The 24250-nt window shown below is 39.6% G+C and overlaps 1 protein-coding gene across 2 annotated transcripts in view; it reads left to right on the forward strand.

The window, feature by feature from the left end:
- The window catches only part of LOC122810865 (ras and Rab interactor 3-like), a 1223645-nt gene that overhangs the window by 992436 nt on the left and 206959 nt on the right, over positions 1-24250 (forward strand). For both annotated transcript variants that reach the window (XM_044082437.1, XM_044082487.1), the window contains one exon: positions 22698-23411. In XM_044082437.1, coding sequence (XP_043938372.1) covers positions 22698-23411 — 714 coding nt within the window. The remainder of the gene's footprint in view (positions 1-22697; positions 23412-24250) is intronic.

The following is a 24250-nucleotide window of genomic DNA, read 5'->3' on the forward strand; positions in this document are numbered from 1 at the left end:
GGATTAAGAGCCTGGATGGCACGAAAATTAATAATGTAACATACAGGGCCTCAGAATACTATGATTGTAATTCCACGGGGGTGGTATATATCATAGGATGTGGTTGTGTGGAACAGAGGTGGTATATAGGCCAAACAACTAGAAGGGTCAAGCTTAGAATTCTTGAACATTTAGGAGATATAAAACATAAAAGAATAGAAAGTCCTGTGGCCAAACATTTTTGTGAGCAACACAAGGGGGTTCCCGAGGGATTTATATTTTGTGTGTTGGGGAAACCTAGTATTTGTGGTAATGAGGTAGGTTTTCGTGATAAATTATTAGAAATGGAATCCAGGTTCATTCTCAATTATAGAACATTGTTTCCAAATGGCATGAATATGGAAATCTAAAACGAATATTTTAAAAAAATTTGCCTAGATCATTTTTTTGCATATGAATTCAATAATGTTCATATATAACATGTATTAATAGTAAGTATTATAATGTTTTAAAAAATGATGTTATTCATTTAAAATAAGTCACACTCTACTAATTGAATAAGGTAATATACAAAAGTTAGTAAAATTTCTAAATGTTCAATATTTACAACATTTTATGCAATGTAATTGGCATTATGTATAATGAAGTCAGAAATTGTTATATGAATGAAGTTGGAAACTTCACAATGAAGCAGCATGGTTGAGTCAACTGATAAATTGTTTTAATAGGGTGAATTAATACTTAATTGGATGTGATATAAAAGGGGTGTTGTTTGATGTTGTAAAATGTATTCCAGGAGAAGGCGAAGGCCGAGGTACCAGAATTAAAAGTTTCATCATACAGTTCACTGTTTGTGTTCCGGTTTTGTGTATTTAAAAGTTATTATTCGGAGAGTTGGAGGTGCTTGTTTTCTGCTTCTATAACCCATTCAACTAAGAATGAGAAACAACTATTATAAAATGGTTTTATTTATTTGCCTAGTCAGTGTGCCAACATAGAACTACAAAACGTTAAAGTTGTATAAAAGACAGATTAATTTAAACTTTACAATGTGAATTGATGTTTCTAGTGATCTACCTGTGCATCCTGTAAATCCAGCTTTTATAATTTAACTGTAGATGAAAAAGGTACTATTTTGAGTATCCAACTGCAGGTTAGACATATGGTGGATAGGAAAAATTTATTTGTAGTACTAATAATGTAGTGTATATGGCAACATGTGATGTATTTTCAGTATTTTATCTTGGAAAAGCAAAATGGGAATTAGTACAGTGCATTTATTTATTTATTTTATTCATTTATTTTACATTTGTTGACCAGGCTAGTCTAACTGGATATATGTCCATTTTCAGTAGAGGCCCGGGGAGAAAAGCTCCAAGCATGAACAGTGACAAAGTTAACAATATAAAAAGACATGAAAAATCACAATACAGAGGCAGCATTGGTCAAAAGAAAAATTATAATAATAAAATTGTAAACTATAAAAGTTATACTAAAAATTATACTAAACACAATAGTAGGTATGAGCAAGACCCAATTAAGAGAGAAAAGCCCTTATATTTTATTCTCTTACTAAGAATAAAAGAGTAGTAACTAGATTTGGAGGCATAGGTTAGAGGAGTAGGGAAAGGGGTAAGAGCAGGAAGGGGAAAAATATATCAGTCTGGGTTAGCACATGGACAAAGCCAATGAGTTATAAGATGTTCTTTAAGATGTTTTTTAAATAGAAAAGTAGAAGCAAGGGTTGATATTTCAGAAGGAAGCTGATTCCAGTTTTAACCTGCTGTGTTTGAGAAAAGTGAGTCATCAGCTTTGTTGTTAGATTTAGTCGAGGAGACAAGGAGCTTATTAGCAGAGCATAGTGTAGCTAGATTTTTATATGGTGTAATCAGATTAGTGAGGATATGCGTGTTGTTGGGGTGGTATAGGATGTTTTGAGTGATAAGTAATTGTTGACAGAGTATATGGTTCTGCAGTTCTAGCCATCCAAGTTGTTTGAGGTTGAGGCAGTGGTGAGTTTTAAAGGGGGAGCATGTGATGAATCTAGCTATGCTATTATAACAGGTGGAAAGTTTGGAGAGGTTGTTTTTAGATAGGTTAGTATATATAGCAGAGGCATAGAAAAGGGTAGAAATGAGGTGGGTCTGGGCAATAGTTTTCCTGGCAGAAGGGGTAAGGAAGGGTTTAATTCTATAGAGGGTACCAAGTTTCTTGTTAACTGCTTTTATGGTGGAGTTGATGTGGTCATCATAGTTGAGACGATTATCAATTGTTACACCTAGTAGGCGGGTTGTAGTATCTGGAGTTATGTTGGTAGCATTGTTAGAGGTTATAGAGAAGAATGGATTAGGTGATTTAAGAGTTGGAGTAAATAGCAGTAGTTTTGTTTTTTTGGGGGGTTTAGGAGGAGGTAGTGTTGCATGAACCAGTTTTCAACATTATGAAAAACAGTTTGGGTGAGGGACTGGAGAGAGGCTATATTCTTAGCTGAACAGATTAAGGTGGAGTCATCTGCATATTGAATGCAGGTGGCTTGAGGTATGTTCATGTGTAGATCATTAATAAATAAGGAAAAAAGAAGGGGACCAAAGATAGAACCTTGGGGTACCCCAATATTTACTGGAAGTAATGTAGACAGATTGTTATCCCAAAGTACTGCTTGCTATCTATTTTCCAGATACGACCTAAACCATTGTATAGCTTGAGGGTTGAGAGAAAGGGCATTTAGTTTGTCTAGAAGTAAGTTATGGTTAACCATATCAAAGGCTTTTGACAGGTCAATAAGTAGTGCAGAGGAAAAAGAGTTGTTGTTACGATTGTTACTTATAGAGTCGGTGAAGGATAGTAGGGCAGTCATTGTGCTACGGAATGGTCTGAAGACATGTTGTCAGTTTGCTAGTAGGTTATATTGTAGTAGGTGGTTAAGTAATTGTTTGTGAATACATTTTTCCATTATCTTAGCTAATGGGGAGAGTAAGGCAATAGGTTGAAAGTTAGAAAGCTCAATAGAAGGTCCACCTTTATGTAGAGGGATGATGTGGGATACTTTTCATATGGTAGGGATTTTGCCTTCTGAGATAGTTCTGTTAATAAGGATAGAGATGGGATAGTCTATGGCTTTTGCGGCAATTTGTAGGTATTCAGATGGGAGACGTTCAGCAGAAGGTATGCAAGGTTTCAGTTTTTGAAGTAGCTTACAGATGAGAGATGTAGGTACAGGCTGTATTTGAAAGGTAGGAGATGAAGTCTTGGAGGTATTTAGTGGGGAAGCAGTAAAAGGTGGTAAAGATTTGGCTAGGGTTTGAATGACTTCTGTAAAGTAGTTATTAAAGGCTTCAGGGATCTGGTTGGAGTTATTATGACTGAAACCTGCTGGGGCCGGAGTAGTAGAGTGACCTGGCTGAAGAAGTTTGTTTATCCCTGACCAAAATTTTGTGGAGTTTGTTGGCTAGTTTGTTGGAGATGAAGGTAAAAGTATTTTTTGTCTCTAAGAATATCATTCTTGGTGGCATTTCTTAACTGTTTAAAGTGGAGGTGATCTGATGGACATTTGGTGGCTCTCCATTTAGCCCAGATTTTATTTCTGAGGAGCATCTTTTGCCTAGTTTGTTTTGTGAGCCATGGGGCAGATTTGGTTCTTATTCTAGTAGAGCGATAAGGTGCATGGTAATCTAGGATTTGAAGAAAGTTAGTGTTAAAGTAGGTCACAGCCTCATCAAGTTCAACATGGGTCAGTGGTGACCAGTCACATGCTTGCAGTTCATTTAGGAAGCTGTCTGCATTAAAGAATTTTTTGAGCGGGAGGTTTTGAGATTAAGGTTATTTGGGATATGGACTTTTTGTCTAATAATGTAGGTAAGCATATGGTTGCTGATATCATCAGGAAGGGTTCCTGGAGTATATGTTTTAGGGTGGCTGTTAGTAAGGATCCAGTCAAGAGTAGTTTCCTTACTGCTAGGTTTGTGGATTCTAGAAGGAGTGGTTATTAATTTTGAGAATCCAGAGAGATTTATGTGATTAGTAGGTTTAGGAGAACTGCAGGTGGACCAGTCGATGTTAAAGTCACCCAGTATGATGGTCTCCTGGGGTAATTGGGTAGAGAGGTAACCAAGTAAGTTTTCAAGAGTATTGGTATTGTTACCAGGGGGGAGATACATACAAATTAGATAGATAGATTTGGAGTTATTGATTTGGAGTTTGATAGTCAGGATTTAAGATTTGGTGTCTAATGATGGAAGCACATTAAAGGGGGAAATTTGGAGATTAGATTTATAGAGAATGGCAATACCTCCACCTTTTTGGTTTTATGGTCACATCTAAGGATGTTATAGCCAGGAGGGCTAATTTCCTGGTCTAGAGTAAATGGTTTTAGCCACGTTTCTGTAAGACATAGAATATCAAATGAGTGCACATCCAGGAGTGAATGCAAGTGGGAAATTTTATTGTTAATACTTCTAATGTTAAGGTGAGCTATCAGGAGGGAGTTAGGTGGTTTAGTTAATGTAGAATTCACAGGCAATGTTAAATTGTTAAGGTTATAGGTAAAGTCAGTATTGGGCCCAGGGTTTGGATGAATGTCATCGTCTAGGAGGGGGTGTTGCTGGGGATATAGTAGAAATTTATGGATTTTGTAGAAATTATTAACATTCTTTTTGGAAGTGAAGTAAGTAACATGGGTTGCTCTATGATATTTTGGTAGTATATATTTAGGGGTACAGGTTATGTTACTATGGTTAAGGGAGTAGATGAAAGAAGATGTAAAGGTTTGTTGGAATCTATAGCTTTGTTCAGGTAGAGAAAGATTTTCAAAGAAGGTGAGTGAGTAAGGTATAATATGAGAGGCTATTGTGGTAGTTAACAGTAGTATGTTTGTGAAAATAGTTTTGTGTGTTAGGGCCATAGTAATAAGTAGTTATGAGTTGTGAGTAGTTTGTGTGAATAGGTAAAGTTGAAAATAGGAGAGAGTGTTTCAGGAGATTGAGCAGGGTGTAAATTATGCAAATATGAAATTAGTAGAGGTTGTAAAGGAGGTAGAATTGTTTATATTTTTTATATTCAATAAATAAGGAACAGTATCATGCATTGTACAGATGTACTCAAAAAAGTATGCTAGACACAAAGTGTCTTTTTTTAGAAAAAGTGGTCAGTGATGAAAAAGGGTGCGATACAGAATTGAAACTGGATGTTAAGGAAATTAACTGGCAACTGGAATTAGCAGTCAATATTTTGTTTAGATTAAATGTTTTTATTGTTAATCCAGTACTAAAAGCAAGAAGTTTAGTCTATGCATAGACAGATATGAACACATATAAATGTACCCACTTCCTGCTACCATATCTAATTTCCATCCTGTTTTCCTTCTACATGGTTAGCTAACTCCTCTAGTTATTCAATAATTAATAATTTCTTTCTACATATCAGGCTTATGGCATTTTAATTATGCATTAAACATCATGTAAGCCTTCGTCATTGTCTAAGGTACAAAGAACTCAGTATGTCTGGAATAAAGAAGTACAAATATCAAGCATCCCCTTAATCCATTATCACCCACTATTTATCTCTGCTATACCATCTTTGTTTTCATAATCCTTACAGTACCTCTCAGACAGGACCAATATTAAAAGTGTTGATTTGCTTCCATTCAGCCTGACCATTACACGTCATTTAAGTACCATAAGTAATATTGCACTTTATTACTGTACTAGTGAACATGAATGCCCTAACCTTCATCAGTTAACTCCATAATGCTTAATCACCAGTCTTTCTTCATTCTTCTAACATTTTAATAACTGCCTGTACACAACCATTTTATACTGAGACTTTTAATATTTAATTATTTAATGTAGCAAACAAGCAAGAGTAAAAAAATACAAAAGAAATTGACCTAAACTGCAAAGCTAGTTAAGAGAATAAAAATCTATATAATGGGACATGAACATGTCGTAGGTAAAATCTCATTTGTGAATATTGTTAATGTAGTTTGTCTCTATTCATCCTTAACACACTAGTAAGGCTTATGGTGTCATTCAAACCCGGGGGCTGAGTTGCATTTAGCTTTATCTGCCAAATCAATTCTCGGTTCTCTAAGTGTATTTTACACTTTTAGGCAATTTTTAAGTGAGTAGTTCTTGTAATAGTTAGGAAATGTTTTGGGTCCCTGCAACATCATACAAAATTTTACATTTAGAATGTTTTAATTGATGCATTTTTATAAATGTGTTTTCTAATAACAGTGTTATTATTTTTTAATATATAATTTCATTAATACTTGCAGAACAGTTGTTTTTTAAGATAGATCATGAATGCATGGTTGTATGATGCACGTTCGCACTTTTAAACAAATTAATACACAGTTGTATTTCTTCATTAAGTTATGGTTCCCTTGATAGTAGAAGTTTGAACTAATTACTTCAATTAGCAGTGTTAACTAGTGCACATGACTAAGTTTTTAAAATATAAAAGGCATGACATTTTTTTGTATAATCAACTTGAGAATGCCTGGTACAACCAGGCGAAAGCGTTTGTTCAAAGTTGGACGTATTTTATTTTGCTTTGTCGCCTTGTTCAATTAAAGGATTTAAACCAGCCACTGAAGCTTTTATGAATGCTGCCAATTTTTTTGTTCCAGAGTGAGTTTTAACTGATATTACTGTGACTACACTTTGTACGCTGGGCTACGCTGGTACCTGCTCGTGGGAGTGTTTTGTTAATTATTTAATGTATCTATCTCCCTCCAAATCTGTTAGTAATAATTTCTACACCCCCTCTGTATGCATTCATATCATACAATGGGCAATTGAGCCCCATACAATATGATATGCAACAAGACTGTGGAGGAATACATACATCTATAACAATCAAATAGTTGTATTATGAAAATATTTATATCATCATTTATATTAACTCATGCTCTTCATATGCATCCTTTCAATATCTACCCCCTCCATTGTCATATCATTAAAAAAGAAGTTATGTACTCACCATACCGTTCTATCTGAGTAGTTCTACTTCATTTGCCTTCAACCTGTGGATCCTCGGATTCATATTGGATCTGACACAGCTGCATTTTCTAGGTATGGCACTGAGCTCCATACTCCTCCCCTACCCATATTGCCCCTGTCTCCCTTCAGATCGAGTTTGCTGCCCAACAGATAACAATTACCCAAACACACAACACCTTATCCTTCAACAGAAAAACATAAGATAACCTTAGCCCTGGCATAACCAAAGATCCCAGCAGAAACTGTCCAGTACAAGGGACATATACTATCCCAAAGGATAAGGCTAGGGGAAAGGAGAGGGAATGGTTGAAGACAAATGAAGTAGAACTAGTCAGATGGAACGTTATGTTGAGTACATAACTTCTTTTATCTGAAGCAGTTTACTTCATTTGGTCTTCAACCTGTGGGACAGAGTCCCCAGCTGCCTAACTCTTGGGAGGCCCACATGGAAGGCTATTCCAGAGCACCGCAAAGCCAAAGGATGCTCCACTCCTAGAGACCAAATCCAGTTTATAATGAGAAATAGAGTGTGAGATGAGGCCCAAGTAGCAGCTGAACAAGTATCATCCGAAGAGACCCTAGACCAAAAGGCCACAGACATAGCCATAGATCGGTTTGAATGAGCCTTCACTTTTCCTGGAAGAAACAAACCGCTGTCTGAGTAAGCCCGGCCAATGCATTGAGAGATCCAGTGAGCAATAGTCACTTTTGAGACAGGTTTGCCTAAAAAGGGCTTGGCATAAGACACAAAAAGCTGATCAGACTTGCGGAAGGGTTTAGTCCTGTGCAAATAAAACCTCAACTGCCTGTGTACATCCAGTAAATGTAATTTGTATTCTCCTTTATTCTGATAGTTCAGAAAAAATACTGGTAAATTAATAATCTGATTAATATTAGCCTCCGAGGCTACCTTAGGAAGAAAGGACGGATTAGTGTATAGCGACAATCTGTCCTTGTGAAAGATCATGTAGGGGACTTTGATAGAAAGAGCTTGAAGCTCCGACACCCTTCTAGCAAATGTAATGGCAACCAAGAAGGCAGTTTTCCAGATCAAAAACTGTACAACCATAGATGCCGCAAGCTCAAAAGGAGGGGGAATCAACACCTACAACAACAAAGTGAGGTCCCATGGAGGAATGGGATCCTTAACCAGAGGTCTGAGAAGAAAGGCACCTTTGAGAAAGGTTTTACAAAGTTTCAAAGAAGCCAATGAAGACATATCCAACCCAGCATGAAAATTAGAAATGGTGGGTAGTTGGACTTTCACCATTGAGGAACTAGCACCTTAATGAAAAAAATCTAAAACCACTGAAAGTGGTGCAGTGAAAGGATCCAAAGACCTCTGAATGACCCAAATAGAAAAATGTTTCCATTTACTGCAATAAACTTTTCTGGCGGACAACTTATGAGCCGCCACCAGAATGGCTTTAACCAGAGATGACAGACCGGGAGTCCTAAAAATCATGGGAACCAGAGCAGCCTAGCAGTGAGCTTCAGACTGTTCAGATCTGGGTGAGACGTCCCTGAGGGATGTGAAAGCAGATCCGGGACCGGATCCAAGAACCATGGTGGAACAACTAGGTGAAACCGGAGTAAGGAGAACCAAACCTGTTGAGGCCAGAATGGGGCAATGAGGATCACAGTGCTCCCCAGCCTTCCGGCTTTCTGCATAAACTTCGACATGAGGGGAAGAGGAGGATATGCATAAAGGAACTCGGTAGGCCAAGCATGAATCAAAGCATCTCTGGGGGCTTCCCCTGGAGGGGGATCAGAGTGAAAAACTTGCTGCATTTCACATTGGAAGGAGATGCAAAGATATCACAGCAAGGATGACCCCACTCTAGGAAGATCTGTTCCGCTGCTGAAGGTTTCAGAGACCACTCTTAAGGTATCAGAACAGATCTACTGAGCCTGTCCACCAAGATGTTGGACCGTCCTGGGATGTGCGTTACCACCAGAAAATGGCCGGTGGAGATCACCCATTCCCACACTCTCATGGCCTCTTGACATAAGGGATAAGATCTGGTTCCCCCATGTTTGTTGATATACCAGACCACTGACATATTGTCTGTCTGAACTGCAATCGTTCCCAGAGGAAGATGAGCATGGAGGGCCTTCAACGCAAGAAGAACTGCTCTCATCTCTGGAACACTGATGTGCAGATAGGTCTCATGAGGGGACCACATGCCTTGGACTGTCCTTCCTGAGCAATGCCTCCCACCCAAGTAGGGAGGCATCCATGTCCACTGTGGTTTGGGGTAAAGGAGGTTGAAAGGGACGTCGCTTGTGGAGATCTGGGGACTGAATCCACCACCAAAGGAAGCCCTTGCATGCTTTTGAGATTTTCACTGGAAAGGACAAGGAGAGGTCTAACACAGACCACTGGACCACTAGAGTCCACTGCAGTATCCTCATGTGATGGCGTGCCATGAGCAGAAGATTTATTGTGGCCACCATAGAACCTAAAACTCTTAACACTGTTTCAGCTGTGGGTGAATGGGTTTGTAAAATATGTAATACATGTATCCTCAAGCTGCGTACCCTGTCTGAGGTGAGCAGCACCTTCGATTGTATTGTGTCCAGCCATTCCCCAATGAATCTGAATCAGGTGAAGAGCCAACTTGTTCATATTGATAGTAATGCCCAACTTGTTGGCTAACTGAAGGAAGGAGTCCCTGGCTTGACATAGTAGATGCTCTGAGAGGGCGGTAAAGAGCCAATTGTCCAGGTACGGAAAGACCGGACTGCCCTGAAGCCTCAGATGAGCCACTACTACTGCCATTACTTTGGTAAACAACCAGGGGGCTACGGTGAGACCAAAGGGGAGGGTTCAAAATTGGTAATGACTGGCTCCCAGCCAGAAGCAAAGTAACCTTTGTGAGTGCCTGTGCATTTTGATGTGATAGTATGCATCATGGAGGTCTGTCGAGCACATCCAGTCCTTGTCCTGCAGATAAGGCAGACTAAATTGAATCATGACCATCCAGAATTTTGTCTTGGTTACTGACAGGCTCAACTGGGACAGATCCAAATTTGGTCTGAGGTCCCCCATTTTTTTTGGTACTAAAAAGAACCTGGAGCACACCCCGGATCTGGACTGGTCTGGGGGGACCGGTTGGAGGACTCATTTTTCTCAACAGTGATTGTACCTGTACTGCTGCTTCCTCCCACTGCATGGGTGGAATGTCTGGGAGGGTTTTGTTGGAAGGGGTAAATCCTTGAAGGGAACAAAATATCCTCTGGATATGACTCACAGCACCCACTGATATGTAGTGATGGACTCCCATTCTAGTGGATGGAGCGACAGAAGACCCCCAACTGCCTCCAGAGATGGACAGCCAGGCAACTCCTCAGGTTTGCTTTCCGGGTTTATCCGAGAAAGTTTCTCAGGACTTGAAATTCCTAGGACCCCTTCTGCCTCTGGGGTGGCATCTATTGTATCCCCCTCTGCCTCTGGGGGAAGGCGAGTCCGGAGCATCCTGGGAAAATGCCTGAGATTTGCGGAACTACATCTTCTTCTGGCCTCCTGGAAAAGGACCTTTGAAGCAGTGAGAAGCAGACTCCTATGGCAGACAGTGTCTTCCCATCCTTCTCGCTCTGGACTAAAGTCTCTGACTGTCTTCCCTAAGAGGGAAGAGCCATCTTAAGGGGTGTTGTTAAAGGATGCCTTGAATGGCTCTAAGAACTGACAAGTGGTGCCAGGCATGGCGCTGGATGGCAATGCCTGACCCCGCTGCCCATGCGGCTCCCTCCATGGCATGTGAGAGCAAACGCATGGACGTGTCAGCTACAGATTTTGGGGTGGTGGTGCATCGAACGTCTTCCTCTCCTCTGCCAACATGGACCCCAGGGTCAACTCCATGACTTCCTTGACCAGATCTCTCTGGAGTCAAATAACATGTGCCATGTAGTTCAGTGCCCTCACACAGAAGGTCGCTGAAGCATAGACTTGTTTTTCAAAATGGTCCAGTGTCCTCGACTCTCGGTCAGGTGGGTGGACCGTGGAACTCTCCTGAGCGAGTTCCTTCTTGGTGGCTGCTGCCGCCACCAGCATACTATCTACAGGGGACCCCTTGTGCCAGTGTACTTTGTCTACAGGGGGGCTTAAGACCTTGTCCAGGCATTTGGGTGTTGGCTGTACAGTGTCCAGCTCCTTCCATGCCCTAGATGTTATCAGATCCATGAGTGGATTAGAAGGATGGGACACCCAAGAAGTAGACGGGCCCAAGCCGAATGCCTCCAGAAACACAGACTTGTCAGAGGTTGGTTTTGGGGCAGACCACCCGGCCCCCTTTTGCAGAGGATCTCCATGATGTCTCCAAAGGAGACATCCTCGGGGGTGATTTTGGGGAACCTTCCCCTTCATCCAAGTCCGTGTCCTCTGTGAGGGACTCTGGAGGAGAGTCCAAGTGCCTCCTTTTGCACATATGCTTGCGGGGGAGCTCCTCAGGGGGACTCTCTGGGGAGATCTCACAAGAGGGTTGTTCCAAGGCTGGAACATCCTGAGGCATTACAGCTATGGACTGACCCTGAGAGGGCAAGATGGTCAGACCTGCACTCAAGGCCAGGGGGGACTGGACGGACTCCGAAGATGAAATAGTCAGAGGCCTCAACCCTGCGAGAACCCTCTCCACCATGTTGAATGCAGAGGGAGAATGGACCTCCTGGGCTGAACTAGCGGAGACCGCTCCCCTCTGATCTGACCAGGGAGTTGGAGCCAAGCCACTAGGAGCCAAGACACCAAGGCGGATGCTCCTCTCTGACAAACTCGGAGCAGAGAGCACCCCCTCAGATCTAACCTTGAGGCTACAGCTCAGAGATTTTGGATCAAATCTAGTCAGATTCGACACACTCAGGGCACTGGCTGGAGTGGAGGTACAAGGTACCATTGGCGCTGACCCCTTGACTCTGACTGTTCTCAGATCCAACAGCTCTGAAACTATGGGTCAGATTGGAGAAGGAGTAATAGGTATAAAAACTGGTTGGAAGGTGCCCGCTCCGGTGGGAGAAGGCCCTGGTAAGACCCACATCTGGATTTTAGTGCAGATAAATCTCCACATCATCTTGTCAATCTCCACTTCAGAAAGGCTCCGGGTGGAGTGGGAGGATGCTGCCGAAGTGGGCCGGGATAGCCGGTGAGGAGAAGACCTATGGGGCAACTGGCTGATTAGGACCTCAGGCTCAGGGGAGAACCTTGGGGATCTGAGTTGAGGGGAAGCAGGCCTGGAAACAGGCTTAGTCTTTGGTGGGGGGCCGGCCTCCAACAAGCAGTCGGGGAGCACTTACGAGACCGGTCTTTCTTCACCTTATCACCTTCCCCGAACCTCTTGCCAGGACGGTGAGTCCCAGAGGCTGAGGAAGGGGAAAAAGAAGCAGCAGCAGCTACTTTCTTGGGTGGAGAAGGTGGGATGTCCATCCCAGCAGTGGAGGGCAATAGGCTCTTGACAATTCCTGTCCAAGTGCTCTGGGGTTATACCCAGCACAAATAGGACAGGGGGATTGGAGGTGAGCCACCCCCAAACAAACCACACACAGAATGTGGCCATCTGCCAGAGAAAGCTTATGGCCACACTCTGGGGATCTTTTGAATCCAGGTTTTAGGGCATCCACCATGCCTAAACTGGATCAAAATATAGACACACATGGACACACACTCTAGGAAAGAGAAGAGGGGAGGAAAAAGGAAAAGCCTACAAGAAAAACACAAACTATGAAGAACCCGTGAAGTATTGGAAATGTTAAGAGATAATAGTCAGAAAGCCAAAACTTTTTACCAAATTTACACTATCAGAACACTGGAACTCTAACCATGTTGCTTACTTTCAGGTGGCAAATGAGATCTGAAGAGGAGACAGGGGCATTATGGGTAGGGGGAAGAGCATGGAGCTAGGAGCCGTAGCTAGAAAATGCAGCCGTGTTGGACCCGATATGGATCCGAGGACCCACAGGTTGAAAATCAAATGAAGTAAACTACTTCAGATTTAATGGTTTCATCTAAAATTTTATCAGCAATTTTCCAATTTATGACCCCAGTCTTATAGTTCTCATATTTAGAAATACTCCTCATGTAGCACATGTTCACATTTTTATTTATTCACACTGTACTACCAATCTGTGTCCAAATAATGCCATGCAGAGCAACTCCCATCTAACTGTCACCTTGTCTTGTCCATGGGTGCAGAATTTTCTAGTCATGAATGAAACCTGTTACATTACATAGAACATTTTGGATTCACTTTTTGTAATCTTCCTTAAAAGTATCAACATTGTATTCTATATGTTGCATATTTAACAAATCGCATGTTTACTTTCTAATGTGTTTCCTTATGCACTTACTGTGACTAATGTGAAAGGGTACCCACAAAAATATCAGCCATGCATTTCTGTTAGCAATATCAAAGGAAACAAAACAAAAACAAAACAATCACAGCCTTATTCATTCCAAACAATATGAATATGAATGCCAAGAAGGACACTAATACTGTTATGGGTACTAGTGAATATATCGAGACACGCACACACAGACACACACGCACACACGCACACACACGCGCGCACACACACACACTCGCATGCACACACAGACACACACACACACACAGGTGGTAGTGAATATATCAAGTGTGTCTAAGGCTGACAGCTGTCTAGTTATCTGCATAGAGTAGACTAGGCAGTTGATCAACTGGCATTTAAGATCACATAAATTCAGGGGTTGGGAAATTTGCCTTTATCTTGTGTTTGTGCAATTGTAGAGTTAGTGTATATAATTAGTAGGGAATCCAGAGGGATGCAGTGGGGTTTGCCCTCTGCATAAAAGCAATGTTATATTTTGTTTTTTCAAGAGAAAAAAATTGCATATGCCAAGATTGTTTCTTGGCGCAAGTGTAGTGACTTGTCGACTTCTGTGTTTTTGCCCATATGCGGTTGATATTTTGTCAGTCGACTTTGTATGTTTTCACTAATAAGTGACATACCTCTGTATATATGTATAGAGATGATTGCCATTCATTTGGTTTACAACTTATTTGGCAAAAGTTGCAACAATGAGCAACAGTACAACTGTGTATATGCACATTGTGTGCGAGTAACATTTGGTTGAATTCAAGGTTTATATAGCATAGATATGTAGGAGTCTGCAGGAAAATGAATGTTTGAAAAGGCAGTGGTTATGAAAATATGCACGATTATGTTAGGTGGGTTACATAAAGGGATAGATTTAGCATTTCGACTGTTTGGTGGTTTGAATTTTCTGTGTTCTTTTGTCTTGATTAGTGATACTGTTAGGGAAACGTTTTTAGTAATGTAATGTACACACATATGCTTAGTTGCAGGAGTGTAGAGGCATGCTTAGGGTTAGCAACATGATTAAAGTGGTGCAGGGGGGCAGGTAACTGTGATGTTAGTATATTTTATTTGTTTTCCATGAATTTTTGCAATGATTTGTAATTCAATAATAATGGCATTCAACCAAGAGATGTGTAATCATATACCATACAATCCAGATCCAGTAAACATCCACAAGTTTATAAAACATAAAAATAAAACAAATGAAGAACAACCACAGCAGTTCAATTAAATGAACTCTGAGACAGAATAGTGTGATCCCTTCTTATATTGTCATTCAGGACATCCTTCGACAAATCATGCATACATCTCCAGTTTGAATAAACTCATCTGAAACACTTGACAACTAACTAAGAAAAGTAAGAACCTCAGTTATAAAAAATCCATACTTCATATTAAAAATACAACATTATGAACAGATCATTTTGCTCTCCTAGTCCATGCTTAATGCTAAAAAGGTCATCATGACTAGGTGGGATACTGACAGTTAATGTTATTTGTGTGAAAAGTTCCCTCTTGTCTAAAAGAAAGTGCAGGTCAGTCCCCTGTACGTTTCTGTAACTTTTCCGGAAAAAAAAATTTTACCTGGAAAGGGCATTATATTTAAGTGTTCTTGCATAGAAACAGCACTGAAATAAACTTAGGACAGACTCCAAAGAGAGCTCCCCTCCCCGGTGGGGCTCGGTATAAATAGGTTATACAGAGAAAAAAATAGGCATAAAATCCCTCATCAGTCTCAATAAGCAACTCAGGGGACTAATCAAGTCCACCAGAGGCAACTTTGAGGTAAAAATAGCCTCCTAGGCTAAGGATAACCAAAAGCCATTTTTCAATGATGCAGACAACCTTAAGGAGAGTGCCCAACAGTGTGCTGAACTATCAGCAAATGGAACTACCTATAATGAACCACAAAACATAGCAATTTGCTGACTGATACATTTAGCTCTAATTTCACCCCCTCCCCAGTTACCCCCCCCCCCCAAGTTATCCCCAGGAAACACCCTCTACCATTTCTTCAACTATCACTAAAGAACAGGTCCTCACTGCATTTTCCAAAGCTAAAAATATTGCATCAATGGGCCCTAATAGTATCCCAGGATGCCTCCTAACTAGCTTGAAACATGGCCTGTTAGGACCATTAGAATTGTTATTCAACCTCAGCCTCCGAACAAGCTTCGTTCCTCAGGAATGGAGGGCTGCAACAGTCATCCCTCTACATAAAGGGGGCCATCAGCAGACCCAGGGAACTTCAAACCAATAAGTATCACTAGTTTTATATGCAAGACCATGGAAAGAATTTTCATGGACCTGATAAACAAAGAGGAAATATACAAACACTGGACCCATCTGAATTTGGTTTCAACAAGGGCAGGTCATGCCTACTAAAACTGGTGGACATTTTTGAAAATGACTAGAGTCATTGAATTCCCCATATATGTAGATATCCTCCAGAAGGGCCTGACACAGACAAGTAACTGATACCAGAGCCATGTCCTAAAACTCAATACAAAAAACTCCTGCAAATTACAACACTGATAACAGAACCCTAAGAGTACACCCAGTGGTAAGGGACTTGGGAATTGAATTTTGATCACGGTGTGTACATGCTGGTGAGAAAATCCTTCTATGTGGCACAACATATAAGTAAGGGGATAGCATCCAGATCTAAGGATATCATAGTCCCAATATATTCAGCACTCACTAGACTAATAATGGAGTACAATGCACCCTTTGATATGTAACTGACCAGGCATTTTCAGGAGATGGAGTAGCCAAAAAGGTTCCTCACTAAAAGAATACAGGGTGTAAATAACATGTCCTATGCTGACCACTTCATAGTCCTACCCATTGCTCAGTCCTGCAGACTACCGAGAGGCAAGCTATATCTAGCCTACAAGGCCTTCTCTGATCCAGCCCTGATTAATCTACCACACATTTACAAAACAAACAGCACTAGAATTTCCCATTCCAAGGATCTAAACCTTGTCTATGACATAAAAAAAAACATGTTGGTTGAACAGGTATGTGTCACACAGATTACTCCTACACCGGACTAGACTTTCCATTCATACGAAGCAGAGCTCTTTCCTAGGCATATTCAGATGCAATCTTTTATTTATTTTATTATTGACCAACAAACAATCTTGACCAACAAATCGGAAATCTCAACCCCTGGCTTGTTGCCTGCGTCCCTTATTGACAGGGGCAGCTTGTAGACGCCCTAACATACAGGCATATATCAAAGCCATTCTAATCCTTGGTCACTGATAATTGGAAAAATCGGGGCATGAATAGCTAGGATAAAAAAGGCTCTAGGGCTGTTAACCCAGTAACTCCTATGCTCCTAAATTTTGTTTTCTGAGAAGAGCACTGATCCACTTTGACTATGTTCAGGTTAGCCCAACAAGGCCAAATATTTCAGTTAGTTATTTTTGTGGTTATTATTATTATTACTATTATTGGAATAATACTCGTGGATTATTTATTGTTATTTCCTACATGTACATCACGAAAACTACACATATCTGAATAAATGACAGATTATTCTGCAAGTAGCATGATCTTTGCTACTGTTGGTCACATCAGTCATTTAGTTCACAAAACAGGGCAGCTAGACACAAATATGCAAGCATTGCTAAGGCCACAAAGTTGTGTTCCTTTGACTTTATTAGAGTTTTAATTTTCTTTGCTTTCACTTTTTTCTGAAATATGTTTCAAATTAGTTTCTCTGTGACTAACACTCAGAGTTTGTTCATTGCCCTTGCCACAAATGGATCATCTAATAACATTTCTATTCGCCATGGAAAATGCTCTTACCACCACTGGAATCCAATTTTTATGCAGCCTTATAGGTTTGGGCTACCTAATAACAGACCAACACTAAGCTGTACAGTACTGGGCTGTTTTGGAGCACCTGCTCTCTTTTGTTTCTCTATTACTTCCAGCAAACATTTGAGTTGATAACCTGTGCTTAAAACTTACAAGATCGTGAGGCCTTTTTGTGATTTTTTTTCTCTAGGTCAGCCTAGCTGTTCTAATGTGTTGGCACTTCCTTTTCATGTCATGTTATGGCCGAGTAAAATGCAAATAGCTATTACTCTGACGTTTCTTATAGATTCAGTTTAACAGTTATCATCATCGGGTTTATCTTTATGAATTTCTACAAAGAATTGCACTTTTTAGAGGGAACAATTAACTGTAAACTGTAAGAATTTGATGGCACAATTAATGTGAACCAGAAATTCATTGCAACTCTCCAGCCCTGTTTGACACATCTAAAAAGATGGTCAGTAAGCTGTACAAAACAGTGATGTACACAGAGATCTTAGAGTTATAGATCAGATTCTTTCCAGGAATTCCTTGACAATATTACCATAACAGTTAGCCATTTCAGGACCCATTGCCTAACATAGTTCATAGGTTTTCTGACTTTATATCAGGTGTCACAAACCAGTGAAAAATACTTCAAGAATGATGTGGCAATTATTTTACGCCCAAATGGGATACAAGTGTATATACATTTGTATTGTTATACAAATGTAGTTAGAATGACATAGCTATACACGTACATATATTGTTGCTATTCATCATACAAGGGGCCAGTGTGTTGTACATCCCATGAAAATATACCTCTCAACCTTGTAGCACAAGAATTCTGGATAAAGCAAAACATAGCCCAAAATCAGGGACAATTTTTAAATATTGCTAAAATAAACTTAGAACATGGATAGAATAACAGGTTTTAGATCAGCTGGCATTTTCTGAAGGATATGAACTCTGAAACTCAAATGTCTGCTATTATTTAATGACTTATATCCTTAAACATTTTGACAAAAAAAAAAACGATATTATAAGGAAAAGACTAGACATATGAGGCAAAAATCTGGACATTCTGCAAAATTCTGGACAGTTGAGAGCTATGCATGACACATTGTATGATAACTGCATATAAAAGTACTGGTAGTTAATTCATTTGTAGACAAAGCTATGATCTGTGGTTCACACTAAGTAAAATGTATGCCTATGTGTATCTTTCTATCTACATATAGTTGTATATGCATTTATACACACAGACACACACACACACACACACACACACACACACACACACACACACACACACACACACACACACACACACATGGGCTGTAGGTAATTCAGACACACAACAGTCTGCAACATGAAATGCTTTTAACTCCAACTGAAACATTATCGGATTGATCAATGTCTCTGCACCACCCCTGGTTAAACTTGTACTAATGTCGCTATATGAATTGGCACTAACTCTCTGCTGTACAAATCGTAATGTACTGTTATCACAGCTATACCCTCCTCTATCATCTCATCTCCTTCATCTTTCTTGTGACTCCTTCTCTCCTTCCTTTCTTTTGGCTGCCCTAACACCTTCACTTACCTTCCTATGTTCTAGATTTTGAACAAGCCTTTATAGTAACAAATACTCTTATGTATAACCTGACAATTTGTGTATATTAATGATACTCTGCTGCATATACCACTCTGTGTTTTAAAAAAATATTTCAACCCATGTAACTGTTATTTTTAATCAAAACTGTTTGCAAATTATGTAACTGATGTCAAGGATGTCTGAATAATGGAACTGTTACCCACGAATGAAAATGACTAAATGATGTTCATGATGTCTCTATAATGGAGCTTTTCTCCTTGGGCTACACACGCACACACTTTTGTGTGTGTGTGTGTGTGTGTGTGTGTGTGTGTGTGTAGTTACAGTTCACTTTGTTGAATCACTTTTTTCATCAAGGTGAACTTGTGTCTTTTTATTGAATGTCATTACTTTTGCAGATATGTCAGTGTTGGGAATATCAACTTACCATCCTATTTGGCACTCACCTCAACTCTAAGTTGAAGACCCAAAAGAGAAAAAAAAGCTCTTTTGCTCACATACTATGACCACAAATACAGTATTGGCATTCCTTTCCATTATATCCTAACATCTTATATTCTTCCCACCCTAGCTACACCTCTGGATATGCTTCCATGCAGGCATATGGGGTTGTTTACTAGTGCCAAAACATTTGAATATACTGAACATTTTGATAATAGAGTTAAGAGTTTTTGTGCAAGTGTGGGTCAGGTTTGAGTAAGAGCTAGATAAGGAGATAAATGTAGTTTTGTGGTGTGTGTGTGTGTGTGTCTTGTGTGGTAAAGGTTTGTCATAACGTAAAGGTTTTTCATAAGGTAATGTGTATTGTTGGGGTGAAGGACAATGGCAGGGTTAGAGTTGATGTACACTCTCACCCCACCTGACTCCTTTGACTTCACCCCTACTTCCTTCACCTTTCTTTGCTTGGAACTCATCCCAAGACTTGATTCCACTATTTTCATCGACCTTTTCCTCTTTGTTCCTTTACTTTGCCCCTATTATGTCTTAGAAACCTGGGTACTTGTAACCTTTTACTCCAAAATACACTTATGTTATATATTTCCTAAAAATGCTTTGTTAAGGCACATTTCACCAATGGTTTTGAACTATTTCAATGTCACGCTGATATTTTTATATTTCCTAGAATGCTTTGTTAAGGTACATTCCACTAATGTTTTTGTTACTATTTGTTATGTCACTTTGTTTCTGTTTTTTCTAAACTGTGTATTAATTTCAATTTTGCTGACTTTTCTATTGTAAAACTGTACATGGAGCTTTTCTCCCCGGGCATCCATTGAAAATGGGCTCATTTGGCCTAATGGACTTTCCCAGTTAACAAACAGTAAATAAATAAAAACAAATGAGTAAGTTGGTACAGAATTTGCTAATAAGTACAGGAAATCAAGACTCAGCATTTTTAAGGACAGTTTTTGGAATCTCACTAGGACATACTCACCGATTTATTATGCACTTTGGACTCTTCATTCTCTCTCTGTCTAGGAGATGCATGTTAGATAACGATGGACACGCTGAGCACAAGTTCAAGTCAGCGATGATAATGGAGACAACAGATATTTATATATGTGTGTGCACTGTATGCATACCATGCATACACATAATACACATATATATATTTATATAGGGGCTATATTATATAAGCAAACACAATGAATTGCGAACGCTATATAATTGACTCACAATCCCCAAAAACCCAAAATGTCGAACACACGGATCAGGGAAAAAAGAATCGCTGACCCGTAAAAAAAAAAAAAAAAAAAAAAAATCAAAACACCCCCCCCCCACTTAAATATACCAACTCTGAGATCGCACCACAGTGGAAGAAATGCCAAAGTCCGGAAAACATCCCAGTGATTATTTTCCCTAGGAAAAAAATCGCTGTTCCGTGCTTTCGGTATTTTGCCATTTCGTGTAATGACGTTCGACTAAACAGCGTTCGCAATTCATTGCATTTGCTAAAATAATAGGGACCCCCGCCCCCCACAACCCCTGCTACTGAAATATATCAACTCCAACACTGTACTCCACAAAAGAAAATGGCAAACATATTACGTGCTTTATGAGTGCCTGTTGTAACCTTAGTCATGTTCCCTTTTAATTTGCTATACCACAACATAACTCATCTTAGTGTAGTAAACTGCGATCTTGGAGTTGATATATTTAAGTAGCAGGGGGTGTGAGTGGTGCAGAGGTGCTTGCCCCTTGCTAATAGGTTGAGTAAACTAATATGCTTTGTCTTTTATTTGTTTCTCTATGTACTTCTGGTGGCATATAGTAAGTGTTACTGTCCTGTAGTTTTTTCAGTATTATGAAATGCAGTCTTTTGAGTTTTCAGTATTTTGAACTTTCAAGATTTTGGCTTCAGAATTTTAAATTTCAAGATTATGAGCTTTCACGATTTAGAGGCAGAACCATACACACACACACACACACACACACACACACACACACACACACACACACACACACACACACACACACACACACACACACACACACATGTGTGTGTGTAAATATAGGACCTTTATTGAATCATTGATGTAAACTAACATTAACTTTCAAGGTATGGGATGCAAACTATTTTCAAAGTATTTTAAACAAAGAAAGTAAAATCAAGCTTCTTTGTAGAGGGGGCATCCCACATCCCTACAAATAAAAATTTATGTCCATCACACTGCAGTGGAGAAAATGACTAACTCCTGTATCCCAGTGTCACCGAGATGGGCAGAACAGTGTCAGCAGCATTCAACTGCAGTATAAGTGAAAGGAACAAAACTTTGGATTCTCATCATATACACTGCTTTTTTACAACACCAGTATATCATAGTGCAAGTAAAGGAAAATGGAGGACCCAGCCATCACACTTATACTGTGATATATGAAATATCAGCAGATTGCTGCAATGGTAAAAAACAAGTGTTTTGTCCCCCCCCTTCACTTACGCTACAATCTACTACTGAAATGCACCATTGGTGTATTTTTAAAAAAACATGCCAGTGGATTGCGTTCTAACAAAATGTACAGCTTTCTATATATACACATACATATACATATGTGTAAAAGAATGTTATTTATTGCACTGATGGGCGCAGGGGTTTTATTCCAGGCTATTGCTATATGAGGCAAGAAGAGACTTTGAGCACAGTTTTTGTAAGGTTTATAGATGCTCAGCAGATTTTTGTCAAAATCAAAGGCGATGATTTGAGAGGTAGGGCTGGAGAATTGTACTTACAGCTGGGCATAGATATACCTATACTGACTGCATGATATATCCACTAAGTGAACTGGTCTGTGCGCTTCATTAAAACTGTACTTAGAATACTGGAAATGTCAGTAATGGGAAAGCTAACTTTCAGTACTGTATATAAGGTTTGCTTGTGTGCATGTAAATGCGGTTGCTTACTAATGTAGAAACTTGTGGATGTACCATTTTTTCATTATCTTGGGAGAGCATACGATATAGCAATACACAACTCATATTAGCACTATAAATACAGTGCATTATGTTAAAATGCAGACATTTATAATTGCATCTCTGTTGCCTAAAGCAGAAACACTTTTCAGATTAATATATAGAAAATAATGGATTGGCTGTATTTGATAAATGGTTTGTCCTTCTGCAAAACAATGAACTCTCTGAAAGTACAGTATTAAAATATTTAATTTTCCCATATGATGCAAACATGCTTGCACTGTTACTGTGTTACATTTAGAATGTATTGCTGATAATACATAAGTGTCTTACACGTGGCAAGTGTTAATGCACTTTTATGGGCCTGTATGTAGTGTAGTATTATGTATTTTCATTTTAAATCACAAAAGAATGTACTTCTAAATGGATGTTGCTTTATTTGTTTTCCTTCTTTTTTCCATCACTGGTATCTATTCTGAATTTTCTTAGAGAAAAAAAATTGTTTTATAGTTTAACTGTGTTTTCATTATTTCTATAGATATAAATTGTGAGTCACCATATCTAATCGACAGTGCAGACAAAAGAAGGAAATCCTGGGTTCCTTTACCTTCTGGGAGTAGCAGTGACTCCATGGATTCAGAATACTTTGATAAGAAGTTAATTTTCCAGTCACCATCAGTAGAAGTAAAGGAGGAGGACCTTAAAAGTGATGGTAAAGATATCCATATTGTTCAGTCCCCTCACCGAGCTTCATGGATTGAAGGGGACCAGATTACAAGGCCTCGACTGCTGAAGAAATCCAGATCAGAAGCCTCTCTTTTCTCATGTGAAAGTTTGCTTTTGCCTCCCATCTCAGAGCTTGATTCCTTGTCAATAAGTAGCATGGAAGATGAAGGAGACAGCCTCTCCACGTTGACAGTTGCCACCAATAAGAAAAGGCATTCCACTGCTCTGACTAACAAGGTACTGCATCGCCTTTCAGCAGTGAGTAATGTGCTTACTGGCTTAATCTCTTTTGACAGGAGAGTAAACAAAAAAATCCTAGACCTGATTCAGGAACAGACTTCTTACTTAGGTGGCTTAGTGCAGAGCTTCATCTCTCACACCTTGAAAAATTCCTCCAAGTACCCCACCAGCACAGAACTGCTACAGGAAATTAGGCAGATGATCACTAACCTGAAGAACTACCTTCTGGAAGGTTCCGAGTTGCAGCCAGTTCTGGAGCATCCAGAGGCAGAAGATTACAACTTAGGTACAGTATATGGCACTACAGCAGCAATGCCGCTGGTAGCCTACATTCTGTTCTTACACGATTGTTGGTTCATTGTGTCTGTTTTCATATTACTGATACTGGAATCATGACCCATGTTTGGTGTGCTGATGGTTTTACAATGTTATTATCTGAGATGTCATGTTTTATGCTGTAAGCACTCACTGTCTGCAAGGTTTCAGCAGGTATCAATCTCACAGCTCAAGACTCGGGGACAAACCAAAAGATAATGTGGGACAAAGCCTCAAATGAGACGAAGCTTTAAGAGCACTTAGAACGTTGTTAGATCAACAGGTTTTAAAGTTGCATTTTTTTTCTGAAAGAAATGAAGTCTGAAACTCAAATGCCTGTCATTATTTAGTAATTGTAATGTTCAGCGAATTGCCAGAAAAACACAAATGGTATGAGGAAAAAATCAAAACTATTTAGCAATATCAGGAACAGTTGAGCTATCTCTATTTCATTCCTAAAATTCTAATGTCTATATGACAAAAACAGCAAAATGACCAGTCCTTAACATAGATGATACCTTCAGTCATAAAGTTTAGTCTGCAGTCAAGTAGCATTCTACATGAAGTAATGCATATTATCATGTTCTCATGATGTCTTTTGGGGACGGATATAACACTGTCATACAAACAGACTAACAAAGATTTTCACTGATAGTTTTTACAATTTCACAGTGTGGTATGCAGTATATCTAACAAGGAATAAAGAGATGAAACAGTTGGTTTTGTCCAATTAAGTTCATGGTTTAGCTTTCAGATCTGTAGGCACTGTAGGCTAAAGTCATTGATTACTAAGTTCTACTACATGTGGGG

This window comes from Protopterus annectens, chromosome 1.part0, assembly GCF_019279795.1.
Source record: "Protopterus annectens isolate FY-2018-M chromosome 1.part0, PAN1.0, whole genome shotgun sequence".
NCBI classification, from domain to species: Eukaryota; Metazoa; Chordata; order Ceratodontiformes; family Protopteridae; genus Protopterus; species Protopterus annectens.